The sequence below is a fragment of the Eschrichtius robustus genome, chromosome 13 (genome assembly GCF_028021215.1).
Source record: "Eschrichtius robustus isolate mEscRob2 chromosome 13, mEscRob2.pri, whole genome shotgun sequence".
Lineage (NCBI taxonomy): Eukaryota > Metazoa > Chordata > Mammalia > Artiodactyla > Eschrichtiidae > Eschrichtius > Eschrichtius robustus.
This window is the reverse complement of record NC_090836.1, coordinates 53,591,707-53,607,962: the sequence shown is the minus strand read 5'-3', so window position 1 is coordinate 53,607,962 and position 16,256 is coordinate 53,591,707. Positions and strand designations below refer to the sequence as shown.

The window sequence follows — 16,256 nt, the reverse complement described above, 5'->3', positions numbered from 1 at the left end:
CTCACTATCCCTTTGTCTAAAAATCATTTCTCAAGACTAAGTTAAGAGGGCCCCTCCATAACGTCCTGTGCTTACATATCTGTAGCACTGTCCACTCTGTATTATGGATTGCTTGTTTATGTGCTGCCCTATTATGCAATATGCTCCTTAAGGGCAGGGACTGTTCCTTGGTCACTGGCACATAGTAGGCTGCCAATAAGCCTTTATACAATGAATGAATGAATGAATGAATGAAATAAGATAGAGGCTGGGACCTTATATGCAAGGCAAAGGAGTTTGGATTTTATCCAGACTTCATAGTTCTATTATGTTCTTATCATAGTCAGCCTTACATTGAAGTAGTTACTTGTGATGTGACTATTACTTCCAATAGATTGTGAGCCCCTGGAAGGCAAGGAGTATGTCTTATTAATTTTCGTATTTTCTTACTTAAAACAGTGCTTTGTACATAGAGAGCACTCTGTCAATTGATGGTGCCAATAATTTTGATATTAAGTAAGTCATGAGCGACTTTTGAGAGGTTTACGATAGTGACGTATATTGGGGGTGATGTAAGTGAACTAAGGGGAAAGTTTAATTTTAAAAGATACAATTCATTCCCCATTAAAGGGAACCAAAGTTCCTTGGAAGAATGACTGATTCTAGGTCTGGGGTAGGAAATATACAAATGAGTCTGAAACAGCTTGTGGCAGAAGGCAAAGAGTAACAGGGCCCAAACTAAAGGACACAGGAGCCCACATGAAGGGCCTCCTGATAGCCAAAGATGGAACAAATCAAGAATCAGAAAAAATAATGAATGAGATGGTTAAAACATAACGAATATATAAAAATTCCAAAGTGTATAATGATGCCTCATAGAGAGGAAGTCCTCCCTCCTACCTTCCCCCACCTGGTTAAGAAATAAAAATGTACTGAACTCCATTAGAAGTAAATAGGGCACTAATTCATTTTTCTGCAAATCAGCAAACAAATGGAAAGAATTAAGCATTTATCCTGCCTTTCCTGCATAAACTGTAATTAGTTCAGGGTAACCAAGTAGCCCAAGTTGATGACAGCAAATTCCATCTTACAGAATTCCAGCTAATGAATGTGGAAGGTTTAACAGAATTAGAAAGTTACCATTTTTTAACCTATGATGAAATAATAGATTCATGCAAAGATCCTCAGTGGATGGAACCAGCAGACAGAAAGGTGAAGTGGAATTTCAAAATGGAGGGATCATGTAAATAACTAAACCCACTGATCAGCTTAGAATCACTTAAGTGGGATGCTATAATGAGGCACTTAAAAATTTTGTGCCTCATTATTTGATGTAACATGAAACACATAGCACCACCTATGACATATCTTTGTTCAAACAATTAAACTGGAATCTGACTTAAAAGTGTGGGTCTGTCAGCCTTGAGAAGGAATGAAATTCTGATGCATGTGACAACATGGATGAACCTTGAAGAAATTATGCTGTTAAATAAGCCAGTAGTAAAAGGACAAATATTATATGGTTCCACTTATATGAGGCACCTAGAAAAGGCAAATTCACAGAAACAGAAAGCAGAATATAGGTTACCAGGAGCCATGGAGAGAGAGGAATGGAGACTTATTGTTTAATGGATGCAGAGTTTCTGTTTGGGAAGATGAAAAAGTTCTGTAAGTGGATAGTAGTGATGACTGCACAACATTGTGAATGCACTTAATGCCGCTGAATTGTACACCTGAAAATGGTTAAAATGGTAAATTTTAGGTTATGTATATTTTATCTCAAAATTTTAAAAGGTGTGTGTGTGTGTGTGTGTGTGTGTGTGTGTAAGGGAATAGATAAAACAAGACTGGCAAAATGTTGAAAATTACTGAAGCTAAGTGATGGGTATGTGAGGGTTTCTTATAAGACTTTCTCCATTTTTGTGTATGTTTGAAAATTTCTGTAGTAAAACTTTTTAAAAGACCTAAGAAACATAGCAAGCAAATATAACAATTATCTTATTTAGATCTTGGTTTTAATGAACCAAATATAAAAAGACATTTTTAAGACAGGAGAGAACATTTGAATATGGACTGGGTATTAGACAATACCATAGAATTATTGATAGGTTTGTTGGTGGGATAATGATGATTTTGCAAGGAAATGTTCCAGTTATTTCGAGATATGTTCTGAGGTATGTAGGGGTTAAATAACATAATGTTTGGGATTTCCTTTTTTAAAATTAATTAATTAATTTGGCTGCACCGGGTCTTAGTTGCGGCACTTGGGATCTTCGTTGCAGCGTGCAGGCTCTAGTTCCCCAACCAGGGATGGAACCCGGGCCCCCTGCATTGGGAGTGTGGAGTCTTAACCACTGGACCACCAGGGAAGTCCTGGGATTTCTTTTTTTTTCTTTCTGTTTTTTAAATTTATTTTATTTTTGGCTGCGTTGGGTCTTCGTTGACGCGTGCAGGCTTTCTCTAGATGCGGTCAGCGGGGGCTACTCTTTGTTGTGATGCACGAGCTTCTCATTGCAGTGGCTTCTCTTGTTGCGGAGCACAGGCTCTAGGTGCACAGGCTTCAGTAGTTGTGGCTCGCGGGTTCTAGAGTGCAGGCTCAGTACTTGTGGCGCACAGGCTTAGTTGCTCTGCGGCATGTGGGATCTTCCCGGACCAGGGCTCGAACCTGTGTCCCCTGCATTGGCAGGCGGATTCTTAACCACTGCACCACCAGGGAATTACTTTGAAATTTATCCCTGAAGGCAAGGAGAGTTCTGCCACTATCTTGACTCAGGAAAAGCATTTTTCTTGTAAAGTTAATTTCTGAAGGCAACATATTTAAAGTGTAGTAATTTAATGCACCATGAAGGATGCAAATATATGCACAAGATACATAGGAAATAGTCTGTGCCTACAAGGAACCTTCAGTTTAAAAGAAGTAAATATTCTTTGGGTTTTCAAATTAGATTTTGTCACAGTTGTGAGTTCTGTAATCTGACCATTGCGAACATATACACAGCACTTCTGAGATAATGTATGAAAAACCGTACCAGCTGTAAAGCATTATTCAAATGTAAGGTACTACTGATATTAAATGTCTGGAAAAATGAAAAAAAATAGGAAAAATAGAGGTTATCATTAAATCAGTAATCCTCCTGGCTACATTATTTGGGTGAATTTATGTTTTCTAGCTCATGAAAATACAGAATATCTGTTAACATTAATGTAAAATTTCCTCTTATTCCTAAGTTGAATAATGGAGTCTTCTGGCCTGGACTTTTTCTTATTTAAATTAGTCAAAGAAAGTTTGTCATCTGTGTAAAAGCAAATATTCTCTGAATGTTCAGAGAAACTGTGATTATCCATAACTTCTCTGTAGAAATATAGGCTACTGAATCTAACTTGAATTTATGAGGTATATGAGACCTCAATTTATATATTAATTGATTTTTAGTATGAAGAGATTAGTGTGCTTTTTCTTATGAAATTTGTTTTGGCCTTTTTAAAAAAAATATAGTTTGGTATTATAATCTATTATCATAGGTGCCAAAAGATAAAAACAGTTCCTTTCTACATGGATCTTAGCAAACTGCTGACTCCTAACGGAAAAAACTGGAAAATCTATTTCAAAATAATTGTGCTGATATTGTATTTTTTCTGGGCTTTTGCTTTTCGAAGCTCATTTCTCTGTGAAAACTACATTTCTGCTGTTTTTTGGAATTCTCAGAGAATAGAAGGATTTTATGGTTTTGGTTTTTTTTTTTAACATCTTTATTGGAGTATGATTGCTCCACAATGGTGTGTTAGTTTCTGCTGTACAACAAAGTGAATCAGCTATACATATACATATATTCCCATTTCTCCTCCCTCTTGCGCCTCCCTTCCACCCTCCCTATCCCACCCCTCTAGGTGGTCACAAAGCACGGAGCTGATCTCCCTGTGCTACATGGCTGCTTCCCACTAGCTATCTATTTTACATTTGGTAGTATATATATGTCCATGCCACTCTCTCACTTCGTCCCAGCTTACCCTTCCCCCTCCCCTATGGTTATTTTTTAAATGAAATGTGGCAGTAGTTAGAAATGGATGTATAGGGAAGCAAGATCTCAAAGCTTATTCCTCTGTTATTTAGATAACATTTATTAAACACTTACTGTTTGCTAAGCACATGAAGTAACGAAAGTATCAAAACAGCACAATGGGATAGGTACTATCATCATCCTCATCTTACAGATGAGGAAATTGAGGCACAGAAAGACTAAGAAACTTGCCCATGGTAGTCACTCAGAGGAACAGGGGCAGATCTAGGATATTGATCAGCCTGTCTGACACTGCCCCTATGCTCATAATCATGTTCTTCTGCCTCCATGAGTGTTATCACTGAATTCTTTCACTTTTTTAACTCAAGTACAGCTGATTTACAATATTATATGTTTCAGGTGTACAACATAGTGATTCACAATTTTTAATGATTATACTCCATTTATAGTTATTATAAAAATTGGCTATATTCCCTGTGCTGTACAATATATCCTTGTAGCTTATTTTTATTTTTAATATTTATTTATTTTGGCTGCACCGGGTCTTAGTTGAGGCACGTGGGATCTTTTAGTTGCAGCATGCAGACTTCTTAGTCATGGCATGCTGACTCTTAGTTGCGGCATGCGTGAGGGATCTAGTTCCCTGACCAGGGATCGAGCCCAGGCCCCCTGCATTGGGATGTGGAGTCTTACCCACTGGACCACCAGGGAAGTCCCTATTTATTTTATTTTTTATACATTTATTGATTGATTGATTGATTTTTGGCTGCGTTGGGTCTTTGTTGCTGTGCGCGGGCTTTCTCTAGTTGCAGGGGCTACTCTTCGTTGCGGTGTGCGGGCTTCTCATTGCGGTGGCTTCTCTTGTTCCGAAGCACGGGCTCCAGGCGCGCAGGCTTCAGTAGCTGTGGCACTTGGGCTCAGCAGTTGTGGCTCGCAGGCTCTAGAGCGTAGGCTCAGTAGTTGTGGCGCACGGGCTTAGTTGCTCTGCAGCATGTGGGATCTTCCCAGACCAGCGCTTGAACCCATGTCCTCTGCATTGGCAGGTGGATTCTTAACCACTGCACCACCAGGGAAGTCCCCCTATTTATTTTATATATAGTAGTTTGTACCTCTTAATGACCTACCTCCAGCTTGCCCCTCTCCCCTTCCCTCTCTTCACTGGTAACCACTAGTTTGTTTTCTAGATCTGAGTCTGTTTCTTTTTTGTTATATTCACTACTTTGTTGTATTTTTTAGATTCCACATATATGTGATATCATACAGTATTTGCCTTTTTCTATCTGACTTATTTCAATTAGCATAATGCCCTTCAAGTCCATCCATGTTGTTACAAATGGCAAAATTTCATTCTTTTTTATGGCTGAGTAGTATTCCATTGTGTATATATACCACACCTTCTTTATCCATTCATCTGCTGATGGGTACTTAGGTTGCTTACATATGTTGGCCATTGTAAATAATGCTGCTATGAACATTGGGGTGCATGTCTCTTTTCGAATTAGTGTTTTCATTTTTTTCAGATAAGTACCCAGGAGTGGAATTGCTGGGTCATATGGTACTTCTATTTTTAGTTTTTTGAGAAACCTCTATACTGTTTTCCATAGAGGCTGTACCAATTTACAGTCCCACTAACAGTGTACAGAGGTTCCCTTTTTTCCCACATCCTTGTCAACATTTGTTATTTGTGGTCTTTTTGATGGCTAAGACTGAATTCTTAACGATCATCTCCTCCAGTATCTCCACTAGAAAAGAGACTATTTTTCAGGAAGTTTTAATTTTTGTGTTAATAAGAGAGGTTCATTGATTGCATAGAGGAGAGCATCTTAGATTTTTTTTAAATAAAGGGGGAAGGAGTGGGCAAGAACCAAGATTCCATGTAGCATTACTGGAATAAATGGCTGGTATCAAGATTTGTGGAATAAGTGGTAAAAATATTTTTACTTTAAGTCAGAAATTCTAAGACATTTCCATCAACCTACACATGTTCTGTTACTGTTACTTTGCACCCTGCTTCTCTGAATCACTGGTTGTGTTAGCTTGGACAGGCTACTTAACCTAACATCCTATAAATGCGATAGTAATTCCCAGCTCAGCCCTCCTAGTGACGCTGAATGAGCTAGTCCATGAAGAGAACCCAGGCCAGACTCCGCCACAGAGTCAGTGCTCAATTAAGTACAGGTTGTTATTATTGAGCACAGTGGGAGATGGAAACAATATCTAACCTGATAATGTGTTTTCAAGTTGCTGCAAAGCCGAGGGGCCAGGACAAGTACACAAATAACTGCAATGGAGTGAAGTAGGATTAGTGTGGTGTAAGAAGTATGGAAAAAGTGCTATGGGAGAGGGTTCCCCATCATTGGTGGAATTAGGGGAAGCTCTGAGAAGAAGGTGTTAACTCATTTCAGCTAAGCCAGCTTTTCCTGATGTGTGGAACGCACATGGGGCAGTAATGGAAGATGACTTCATGTGGTATTCTGACATGGCATGAAATAACTTTGAATTCCATGGTAAAAAATGATTCCCTTTTCCAACTCGTCTGACCTCATTAGGGAGAACCTCTTGGCCTGGTGCCAGCAGTGGCAGCTCTCAAACACATGCTCATCTGCCTTTTTGTCAAAGGGAGAGCAGACTTCAGGCTCAAATAGGGAGCATCTACTTAGAATTTTGTTGCTATTTTTACAGTTACCTGCTATTTATAGCAAATGGTACTGGTTTTCCCATGTGAAGTAGTGATACAAAATTTTCTGTATAAAAAAACTTCTCTAAGAAAAAATGAGTTGATTTAAAGAAAAAATACTAAGCAAATAATATTACATATGATTCGTGGGTTATGGTAAATGGTATGTGAACAAACTCTGTGCTGGACTGTGAAAGAGGGACAGAAGTTTACCAGGAACAATGAGAGTATTCATGATATGTACAGCTTGAGTAAAGGGGCATGGCAAAAAAGTATGTTTGGAGATTAATAAATAGTTCAATTTGGGAGGAGCAAGTTTCATTACTGATAAGTAACAAAGTTAGAAGTACAAAACTATATTAAAATTCAGTTAGTAACAAAGTTTTACAAACCTAGCAATAATCGTTGATATTCCTCAACTGCTGTTTATCATTTTTTCCATGGAAAGTTTTCTTTTCTTTCTGTAGATCTGAGGAGAAAATTAAGCACTTCAGTCAACTTAAATCTGAACTTTTTCTTAAAGACAATACTTTGAGGAAGATACTTTGTTTAAGTACAGAACTTAAAGTAGCAGCCCCGAAAAACTTCATTCTGAAAAGGCTTTTCTGGAAAGTAGGTGTTTTGTCTTATTTTTAATCTTTAAAGCTTGTTTTACCTGTTTATCAAATGCAGCATATTCAAGCTTAAAGTAAAATATAAATAAATGTTGTATACTGATGCTGCATTTTAAAATGTTGATTAAATTTAATGCAATCACCTTGATGCCTGAAATGTTGTGATGGAATCAGTGTATATGGCTTGTTGGGGCCGGGGAGACAGAAGAGGGGAGAGCAGTAGGGAAAAGATAGTAGCTCACATGGGTTGGGTTAGCAGACACAAAAAAAGAGAGATGGAGGGGAAGCTCCCGGCATGCAAGAAGTATGAGTATAGACAGTGAGATGAGAAAGTACATTTCAAGAAGTCTTACGTGTATGTTCCCCTACAATAAAAATATAATTAAATAGTTACTTTTGAAGGTAGGATTGTTATTTTTTAAAAGGTGACTCCTGGGAAGTCAAAGCGGTCTAGCTCCCACTTGGCAAGTTACACACTTACTCTGTAAGACTGACTTGTAGTCTCAGGTTTAGGTGAAGGTATTGAGAAGCCCAGGTGAGTACTGGTGCTGTGCTAATGAGACTCATTCTGGTTAGTGGTCTTATACATAGTTGCCACCATTTTATTGCACAGTTGGGAAGTGCACAGCTTCCCCAGCCATACCTGACAGCCTTGGCCATTTCTTAGATTCTAAGTGCTTGACACATCTGATGAACAACCATCCTCGTTTACCTAGACTAGGATAACAAACTGTCCCAGTTTGCCTGGGACTGAGGAAGTTCATGGCACTTGGGACTTTTAGTGCAAAAGGTAGACCAGTCCCAAGCAAATTGGGATGGCTGATCACCCTAATTAGAGGGCATAGTAGCTATAGAGAATAGAGTATCAAGTGTCCCCAACATTGAGGCAGGTAAGGTGACGTAGTGCTGTATAATCGAAAATGCTTGAGCTAGATAGACCCTGTTAGGAATACGCCATCCAAGTTTTAACTAAAAAACTTCAGAGAATTATGGAAAATACAGGGACAGGCATCAAAATGACTTACATATGGTTATGAAGAGTCCACATGGAAAGGCTAAAGAAATTGGTATTATCTCCCACCCAAATAAACCTCTCCAGTCCAACCTGCACATGGTGTTTACTCATCTATAACACTGATTGTGAGGACTTTGCTTCCTCAAAAACTTCTTGAGGCTCTCCTTATTAAGTACAAGCACTTTGGCTTTGGCATTTAAGGCTCTCCACTACTGACCTCTTGTCACAGATTCCAAATTTGGACAGGCATGACCTTTATTTTAGCAGGGTGGGTTATCAGGAAGGGGCCAACATCTGCATAGGGCAGCCACTGGGAAAACGAATCCAGCTATAGATGCTAAGGGAGAAGGCACAGTGCCCAAGGACGAGAGTGATCTCTACAAAGAGAATGTGCAAAATGAGGAATATCAGGGCATTATAGCATGTGGGTGGATTACACCCAGATGTCTACATAAACATTTGGCACCCGGAAGATCTGCATGTTTAGGATTTGGGAACAGGGCCTTCACGGAATGTGGGGTTGGGGGGAGTAGCAAGGATACAAAGTCAAGAGTAAAGTCAGTAGCTGGGAAAGGACTGGCAAAGGACTTAGCTCAAGGCCCAAAGAAGAGGTCCACTTAGACAACCTGGACACAATCAGGGGATTGATTTAAAGCAGATGTCTAGGCAGGAGAACGGAGCTCCCACCTAAGGGTTAGACTTGGAAGAAGGGTGTTGATGCTGAATACCAGAATGTTGTTCTTAAGCGTCCCCAAGCTTAAAACAGGCCTGAAGCAGGTGGCCTCGGCTGTGGAGGACAAGAGGAATGCAGAGAAAGGGAATAAAACCAGGTCTAGCCCACTCAGCCCACCACTTCACCACTCTCACCTCTTTTCTGTAAAAGCTTGAACCATGTGAAATGATTTGAACACCCTGCCCTTTCCAGCCCCTCCATGTTTTCCCCTACTATTGCTTTCTCTAGGATACTCTTTCCATTTTCTCCTGTTAAAATCCTACCCATTCATTCTCCAAGGCTCATCTCAAATGCTGTTCTTCTGCCTTTCCTCAATGGAGAACTTTGGTACCTTCCTCTTTTTGATCTGTTATGGCAGTTCTGTGCCTTAGAACTTTCCTTGATATTTTATAATCTGCACTGTTCAATAAAGTAGCCACCTAGCCACATGTGGCTATTAAGCACTTGAACGTGGCTAGTGACCAACGAAGGGAAACATTAGTTTTATTCAGTTTTAGTCAATTTAAATGTAAATAGCCACATGTGGCTAGCGGCTTCTGTATTGGACAATGCAGTTCTACAGCATCTCCCATAGCACTTTCTCTTTAACGATTCAATAAACATTTATCGCATGCCTGTTCTGTGCTAGGCGTGGTAATAGGCACTAGAAATGCAACCATGACTAAGACACAGTCCCTACCCTCAAGAATTAGAACAGACACTCTCCCTTTTGCTTGGTGTATACTTTTTATTTACCATAGTATTCTATAAGCTTCTTCAGGACAGGCATGTGTCATACTCATCTTTGTATTCTCCCTAAGGCCTAACATAATGCCTGCATATATCAGGTCGCACAATCAATTCATAGTAAATTGAAATTTTATTCTCTTGTGAAAAATTAACCTGATTGGAAGTCTAGGAGTAAAGCATTCATGTTCTGCTTCTTACTTGAAAATTCTGCAGCCGTTCTTTAATGTAATGTCCTTAGATGGACTAAAACAGAAGATCTTCTAATTTAGTTGTCAAAAATGAAAGGCCAAAGTGAATAGAGAGGGAAATAAAAGGCACATAGGTAGTCTCCCTGTTTGGGGTCTTCCCCTACTTCAGTGGAGTACCTTGTGTCCCTCAGAGCTGGTAGCCTTATGTTCTCTCTCTAATCTGCAACCAAAATCTAGTCTCATATTCATTTACACAGAGTCAACAAATATGACTAGTAAAACTCAACATTTTCATCTTCTTTTAGGAGCTCTTTTATTTAAATGGTTATCATAGCCTTAAGCTAAAGCAGTGTTTTTTTCCAACTTTGTGCTGGGCTCCCTGCAGAATGCAAGTTTATGTGAAGCTCCCTTAAGAACCCACACTGGGGTGGGGAGATTAGAGGCAGCTTTAATTTTTGGTTCTTGGGTAAGAGGATGGGAAATTATACATATATATTTAAAAATTATAATAAAATTAATATAATAACTATAGGCATATTCTTATAATTAATAATACAATTATTATAATCATATAATAAACAATATAATATTATATAATCATAACATATACAGTTGACCCTTGAACAACATTAATTTGAACTGCTTCGGTCCACTTATATGTTGATTTTTTCAATAGTAAATACTATAGTACTACACGATCACGGTTAGTTAAATCCACAGGCGTGGAACTGCAGATATGGAGGGCTGACTGTAAGTTATACTCAGATTTTTGACTGCGGAGAGGATGGGCACTTCTAACTCCCCCCAAACCCCCCATCCCGTGTTGTTCAAGGGTCAACTGTATATCATTTTCTCTTTTAAAAATCAACTTCATTGGGGTATAATTTTCCTCTGTTAGGTAATTTTTATTCTTCAATTTCATTACAAGAAAAATTTTAAATTACGAGAACACTTTTGTACAGGTTGACTAAACTGCAAGCTTTAGGAGTACAGACACCATGTCCAGTTTGTCAGTTTTGCTTAAGATGTTATTCTCATTACTTAGCATAGTACTTGCCACATGGCTGCAATCAATAGTTACATGTTCAATGAATGAAAGAAAGAGTTCTCTAGACATGTTATTTCCCAACCCTTCTTTTTTTCTTCATGAAGTTTTTTTTCCTTCAGTTTTTAAAAACTATGGTAAAATACATATAACATAAAATGAACCATCTTAACCATTTTTAAGTGTCTAGTTCAGCGTTAGGCACTCATGTTGTATATCTATCACCACCATCCTTCTCCAGAACTCTTTCCATCTTACAAAACTGAAACTATATTCATTAAACAATAACACCCCATTTCCCCTTCCCCCCAGCCCCTGGCAACCACCATTCTTCTTTGCGCTTCTATGAGTTTGACTATTCTAAATATCTCATGTAAGAGGAATCATACAGCATTTGTCATTTTGTGACTGGCTTATCTCACTTGGCATGATGTCTTCCAGATTCATTGATGTTATAGTATACGTCAGAATTTCCTTCATTTTAAGGTTGAATAATATTCCAGGTATGTAATACCACATTTTATTTATCCATTCATCCATTGATTAGCACTTGGGTTGCTTCCACATTTTAGCTACTGTGAATAATGCTGTTATGAACATGGGTGTGTAAGTATCTCTTTGAGACCCTGCTTTCAATTCTTTTGAGAGTATAGTTGGAAGCAGAATTGCTAAATCATATGGTAATTCTATTTTTAATTTTTTGAGGCACCGCCATACTGCTTTTCACAGCAGCTATACCATTTTACATTCCCACCAACAGTGCATAAGGGCTCCAGTTTTTCCACATCCTTGTTATTTACTGATTTTTTGATAGTAGCCATTCCAATGGGTGTTGGGGGTATCTAATAGTTTTGATTTGCATTTCCCTAATGATTAGTGATGTTGAGCATTTTTTCCCATGCTTATTGGCAATTTGTATATCTTCTTTGGAGAAATACTTGGGTCCAATGTACATATAACAAAGTGCACATATTTTTGAGTGCATTGTAAAGAGTTTTAACAAATGTATATATCTGTATAAACAACACCCCAGTCAAGATTGAGAACATTTCTTTCACCCCTTAGGGCTACCTCGTGCCCTCTGGCAGTCAGTTTCCTCTGACCCCTGGCCTCAGGCAACTATTGTACTTTCTGTTGTCATAGATTAGTTTTGCCTGTCCTAGAATTCCACTTACATGGAATTGTACACTATGTACACTTTTGTGTTTGGCTTCTTTTGACATAATATTTCTGAGACTCTTTCATGTTGTTGCTGGTAGATATTTTATAAGTGAAGCAGAAGATATTTTATAAGTGTAAAGTCCTGAACCACTGAGCGGTGGGAGATCACAATAATAACTGATATTTATTAAGCACATACAATATGCTGAGTACTGTTCAGACTTTACAAATAATATCTTACTTAATCCTAACATCAACCTCATGAGGTGATTCTATTAATCCCATTTTAGAGATGAAAAGTCACAGAATGTATAAGTAATCTGCCAAATCTCTGCTACCCAGTGGCAGAGCTGGTATTTGAACTCAAAGAACCTGGCTCCAGAGTCAGTGTGTAAAGTTACCACACTCTGCAACCCCAGCACTTCTGAGAGGGCCAAGGTGTACGTCCTGCTACTTTTGTCCTTCCCTCTCTCCACTTGCCATCCTCAGCCTCTTCTGAGCACACATATACCTGTCTAAACAAAGAGTCTAAGTTGCCACTAGCAAACGAAAGTCCTGGGAAAAAAATGAACAGTAGAGGAATAGAAAAGAGAAGCAATTATATCCAATTCTCATTAGTACCAACTTGCCTGATTTCATGGGCCTGTGCTTATTTTCATGCTCAATTATCTCATGAGACTGGATAGGAACACAAAAAAACTGGTTCCCACACTCTTAAGTCAGTGTTTATTTTGGCAGAAATGGCAATCTACATTTCCACCGTATTAACAGAAGTATTAAAATCATTCTGCACCATCTTCATAGGCTATTACCAGTGCTGTATATTTGTTTCTGAATTAGTAAACAGTTTTAAATGTGCTTTTCTAGCTATTATTTCATTATGTCCTCACAAAGGCCAAATTACTTTGGAAAGGTAGGAAATACAGTGGCCCCCATTTAATATTATTATTCCAAGGTGACTGAATGACTGGCCTAAGGTTATACACCTACTTCTGGATGATCTTCACTATAAATGGTGAAGCTGGGTCTAGAAGGCATCTCTCAGCATCACCCGCTAGGTTTTAGCTCTGGCTGTTCACCAGGACAATGGTCTCCTGGTTGTAAGTAAAAGTATATTTTCAATTTGGGTTATGCTAGTGTTAATGAGAGAGAATATAAATCACTTTCTCCCTAATTGAAGAACAAATCATTTCTTCTTATTTTTATTATGTAAGAATTGAGAGTTTTGCCAACAGATACCTTAATTACCGTCTTCTTTCCTGTTTGCTTTCACAGACCAGTGACCTGTTCTATTTCCTAGTGAACAAACTTCATGAGTACTTGCCAGAGTCTAGGGATAAGAATGCACTTCAAAATGAAAGCCAAAGTGTTGATGAGCTGGTGTAAGTACCAACTGGATAATCATAGATATTTTTTCCCTAGGATGTTCAAGATAAATGGAAGGCACTGGGCAAAATATATACTGTATTAATGATTAATAGTGCTGCAAGTTTTTGCTTCACAAAGATTTTTTTAAAATAGCATTTATTTTGTTCTAATTGTATAGTTAAAGAAAAACTACACAAGAAACTAGTAATACTGGCTGTCCCAAAAGGGAAAAAAATGAGTGTATGAATAAAAGACACCTTTCACTGTATTCCCTTTTTCACCTTTGAAATTTTGAGCCAGAAATTACTACTTGAAACAGTTAAAATTATTAAATGTAGTTTAAAAATAGTGTGATTATCATTAAAACTTTGCAAAAAATAAGTGCAAAAATCAATATGTAAATGACTTTTAATCCTGACATGCACCTATTAATTCATTCATTCAACAAATATTTTTGAGTGCTTACTATGTAGCAGTCAAAGAGTAGACACTCAACCAATGTTGGCAATTTAATATACAGAATTTCCTTCCTATACTTTTTTCTACATGGCTATCTGAATGCAGTTCTATTGAGCATTACTGATTTTGTGGAATTCTGAACTTACAATGAAATCATGCCATTTCCGTGATTTTTTTTCTCTTTGTTTTCTAGGGCATGCATTGAAATTATACAGACTCTGGGACTGATGTCCAGAGAAACAGAAACTGAGGCATCACACCTGAACACATTGGGAGCTAAGAAGTAAGGCCTTTTAAAAATTGAGACCTTATAGTTGCAACCCATTAACTATTCTAATGAGTGTCTTCCAGAACTCAACTCTCTTGACTTCTCTGTTCAATCCCCTTGTAAATATATTAAACTCTTTTGTCTCACTTCCTTCTGTGGTGAATAGTTTAATTAACATACTGAGTTCTCTCTGATTATTGGGGGCACAAAGATTTTGTCAGCATAAGTTTATCTTTTGTCATTGCCTGAAAAAGACCAAATGAACCATCATACGTTAAAAACGAGGGGGTCTCTATTAGAATTTTCCAGAGTACTCTTTTATCCACGTTGCAAAGGCAGGAACTATAGTAGCTCCCTTTAGTATGTAATTGTGTGACCTTGGAGTGAATGACACTGGAGGAAAAGCTGTTGTAAGATACTCCAAGATATGTGGCCCAAAGAAGATAGAAATTTACATCTTTCTTACATAACAGTCCCGAGTTAATAGCCATGCTTTTCCTCTACAAGATCAGCCAGAGACCTAGGTTCCCTCCTTTTTGTTGCTCTGCTATCTTCTATCATGCTATCTTTGTCCTCGTGGTTAGCTGGCTAAATTGCTGGCTTTAATAACTCCCTGTGGTAATCAGGAAGAGAAGTAAAGGGCAAGCAAATTTCATTTTTAAGCAAGGCGTATAAGACTTTTGCTTACTTTCTGTTGGTGAGAACTTTAGGCATATGGCGTTTCTAGCTGCAAAAGAGGGTGCAAAATGCGTCTGTAGTTGGACAGCTGTGTGCCTAGCTAAACTATAGATGGCAATGGGACATCTGTAATTTAAAGGAAGAATGGAAGAATGTATAGTGAGGCACAACAGCATTCTTTGCCACAGAAAGTATGTGTTTGCATGTTTTGCATATTATCTGCTTGACCTTTTTATGAGATTTATAGGCTATGAATTACACCCTTGGGCAATGGTCTGACTAAACTCTTAATTTTTTTCTACCCATATCAATTGTTTATCTACATTTCTTGTACTAGAAGGTGGAAGAAGGATGAGAGCCATGGACTCTGAAACATTTAAACCAGAGGCAAGAATAAGAACTTTTAGTAATATTTGTCCAGGCTATTTATTAGAGACCTTTACAAATAAATGTTAATGATAATACTCATTAACATACCTTAAGCAACTTGCTATGTGCCAGGGATTATGGGCATACTGTGCATTATAGCAGGGATGGTCAAACATTTCTGCAAAAGGCCATATAGTATGGGCTTACCTGGTGGCTCAGCGGTTAAGAATCCACCTGCCAATACAGGGGACACGGGTTCGAGCCCTGGTCTGGGAAGATCCCACATGGCACAGAGCAACTGAGCCTGTGCGCCACAACTACTGAGCCTGCGCTCTAGAGCCTGCAAGCCACAACTACTGAGCCCGCAAGCCACAACTACTGAAGCCTGTGCACCTGGAGCCTGTGCTCCGCAACAAGAGAAGCCACCGCAATGAGAAGCCTGCATGCCGCAAAAAAGAGTAGCCCCTGGAGGGCCCCCACAAGCTTCTGGGATCTGCAGGGAGCAGGTGTCTCAGTGATAACTATACTCTGGACTGAATCCTAAATTTGTCTTATTGGTCAAATGATTAAGATCAAAAGCAGCTCCAAGAGACTGGTTCAACATGGCGGAGTAGAAGGACATGCCCTCATACCCTCTTGTGAGAGCACCGGAATCACAACTAACTGCTGAACAGTCATCAACAAGAAGACACTGGAACTCACCAAAAAAGATACCCCACATCCAAAGACAAAGGAGAAGCCGCAATGAGACGGTAGGAGGGGCGCAATCACAATAAAATCAAATCCCGTAACTGCTGGGTGGGTGACTCACAAACTGGAGAACACTTATACCACCCATTGCAGTGAAGGTTCTGAGCCCCATATCGGGCTTCCAAACACGGGAGTCCAGCAATGGGAGGAGGAATTCGTAGAGAATCAGACTTGGAAGGCTAGCGGGATTTGACTGCAGGACTT

At 38.8% G+C, this 16,256-nt stretch overlaps 1 protein-coding gene across 1 annotated transcript in view; it reads left to right on the top strand.

The window, feature by feature from the left end:
• The window catches only part of C13H12orf56 (chromosome 13 C12orf56 homolog), a 75,166-nt gene that overhangs the window by 39,054 nt on the left and 19,856 nt on the right, over window positions 1–16,256 (top strand). Inside the window, 3 exon segments of the mRNA XM_068561960.1 lie at window positions 7,143–7,287; window positions 13,436–13,542; window positions 14,181–14,270. Of these exon segments, the coding sequence (XP_068418061.1) occupies window positions 7,143–7,287; window positions 13,436–13,542; window positions 14,181–14,270 (342 nt within the window).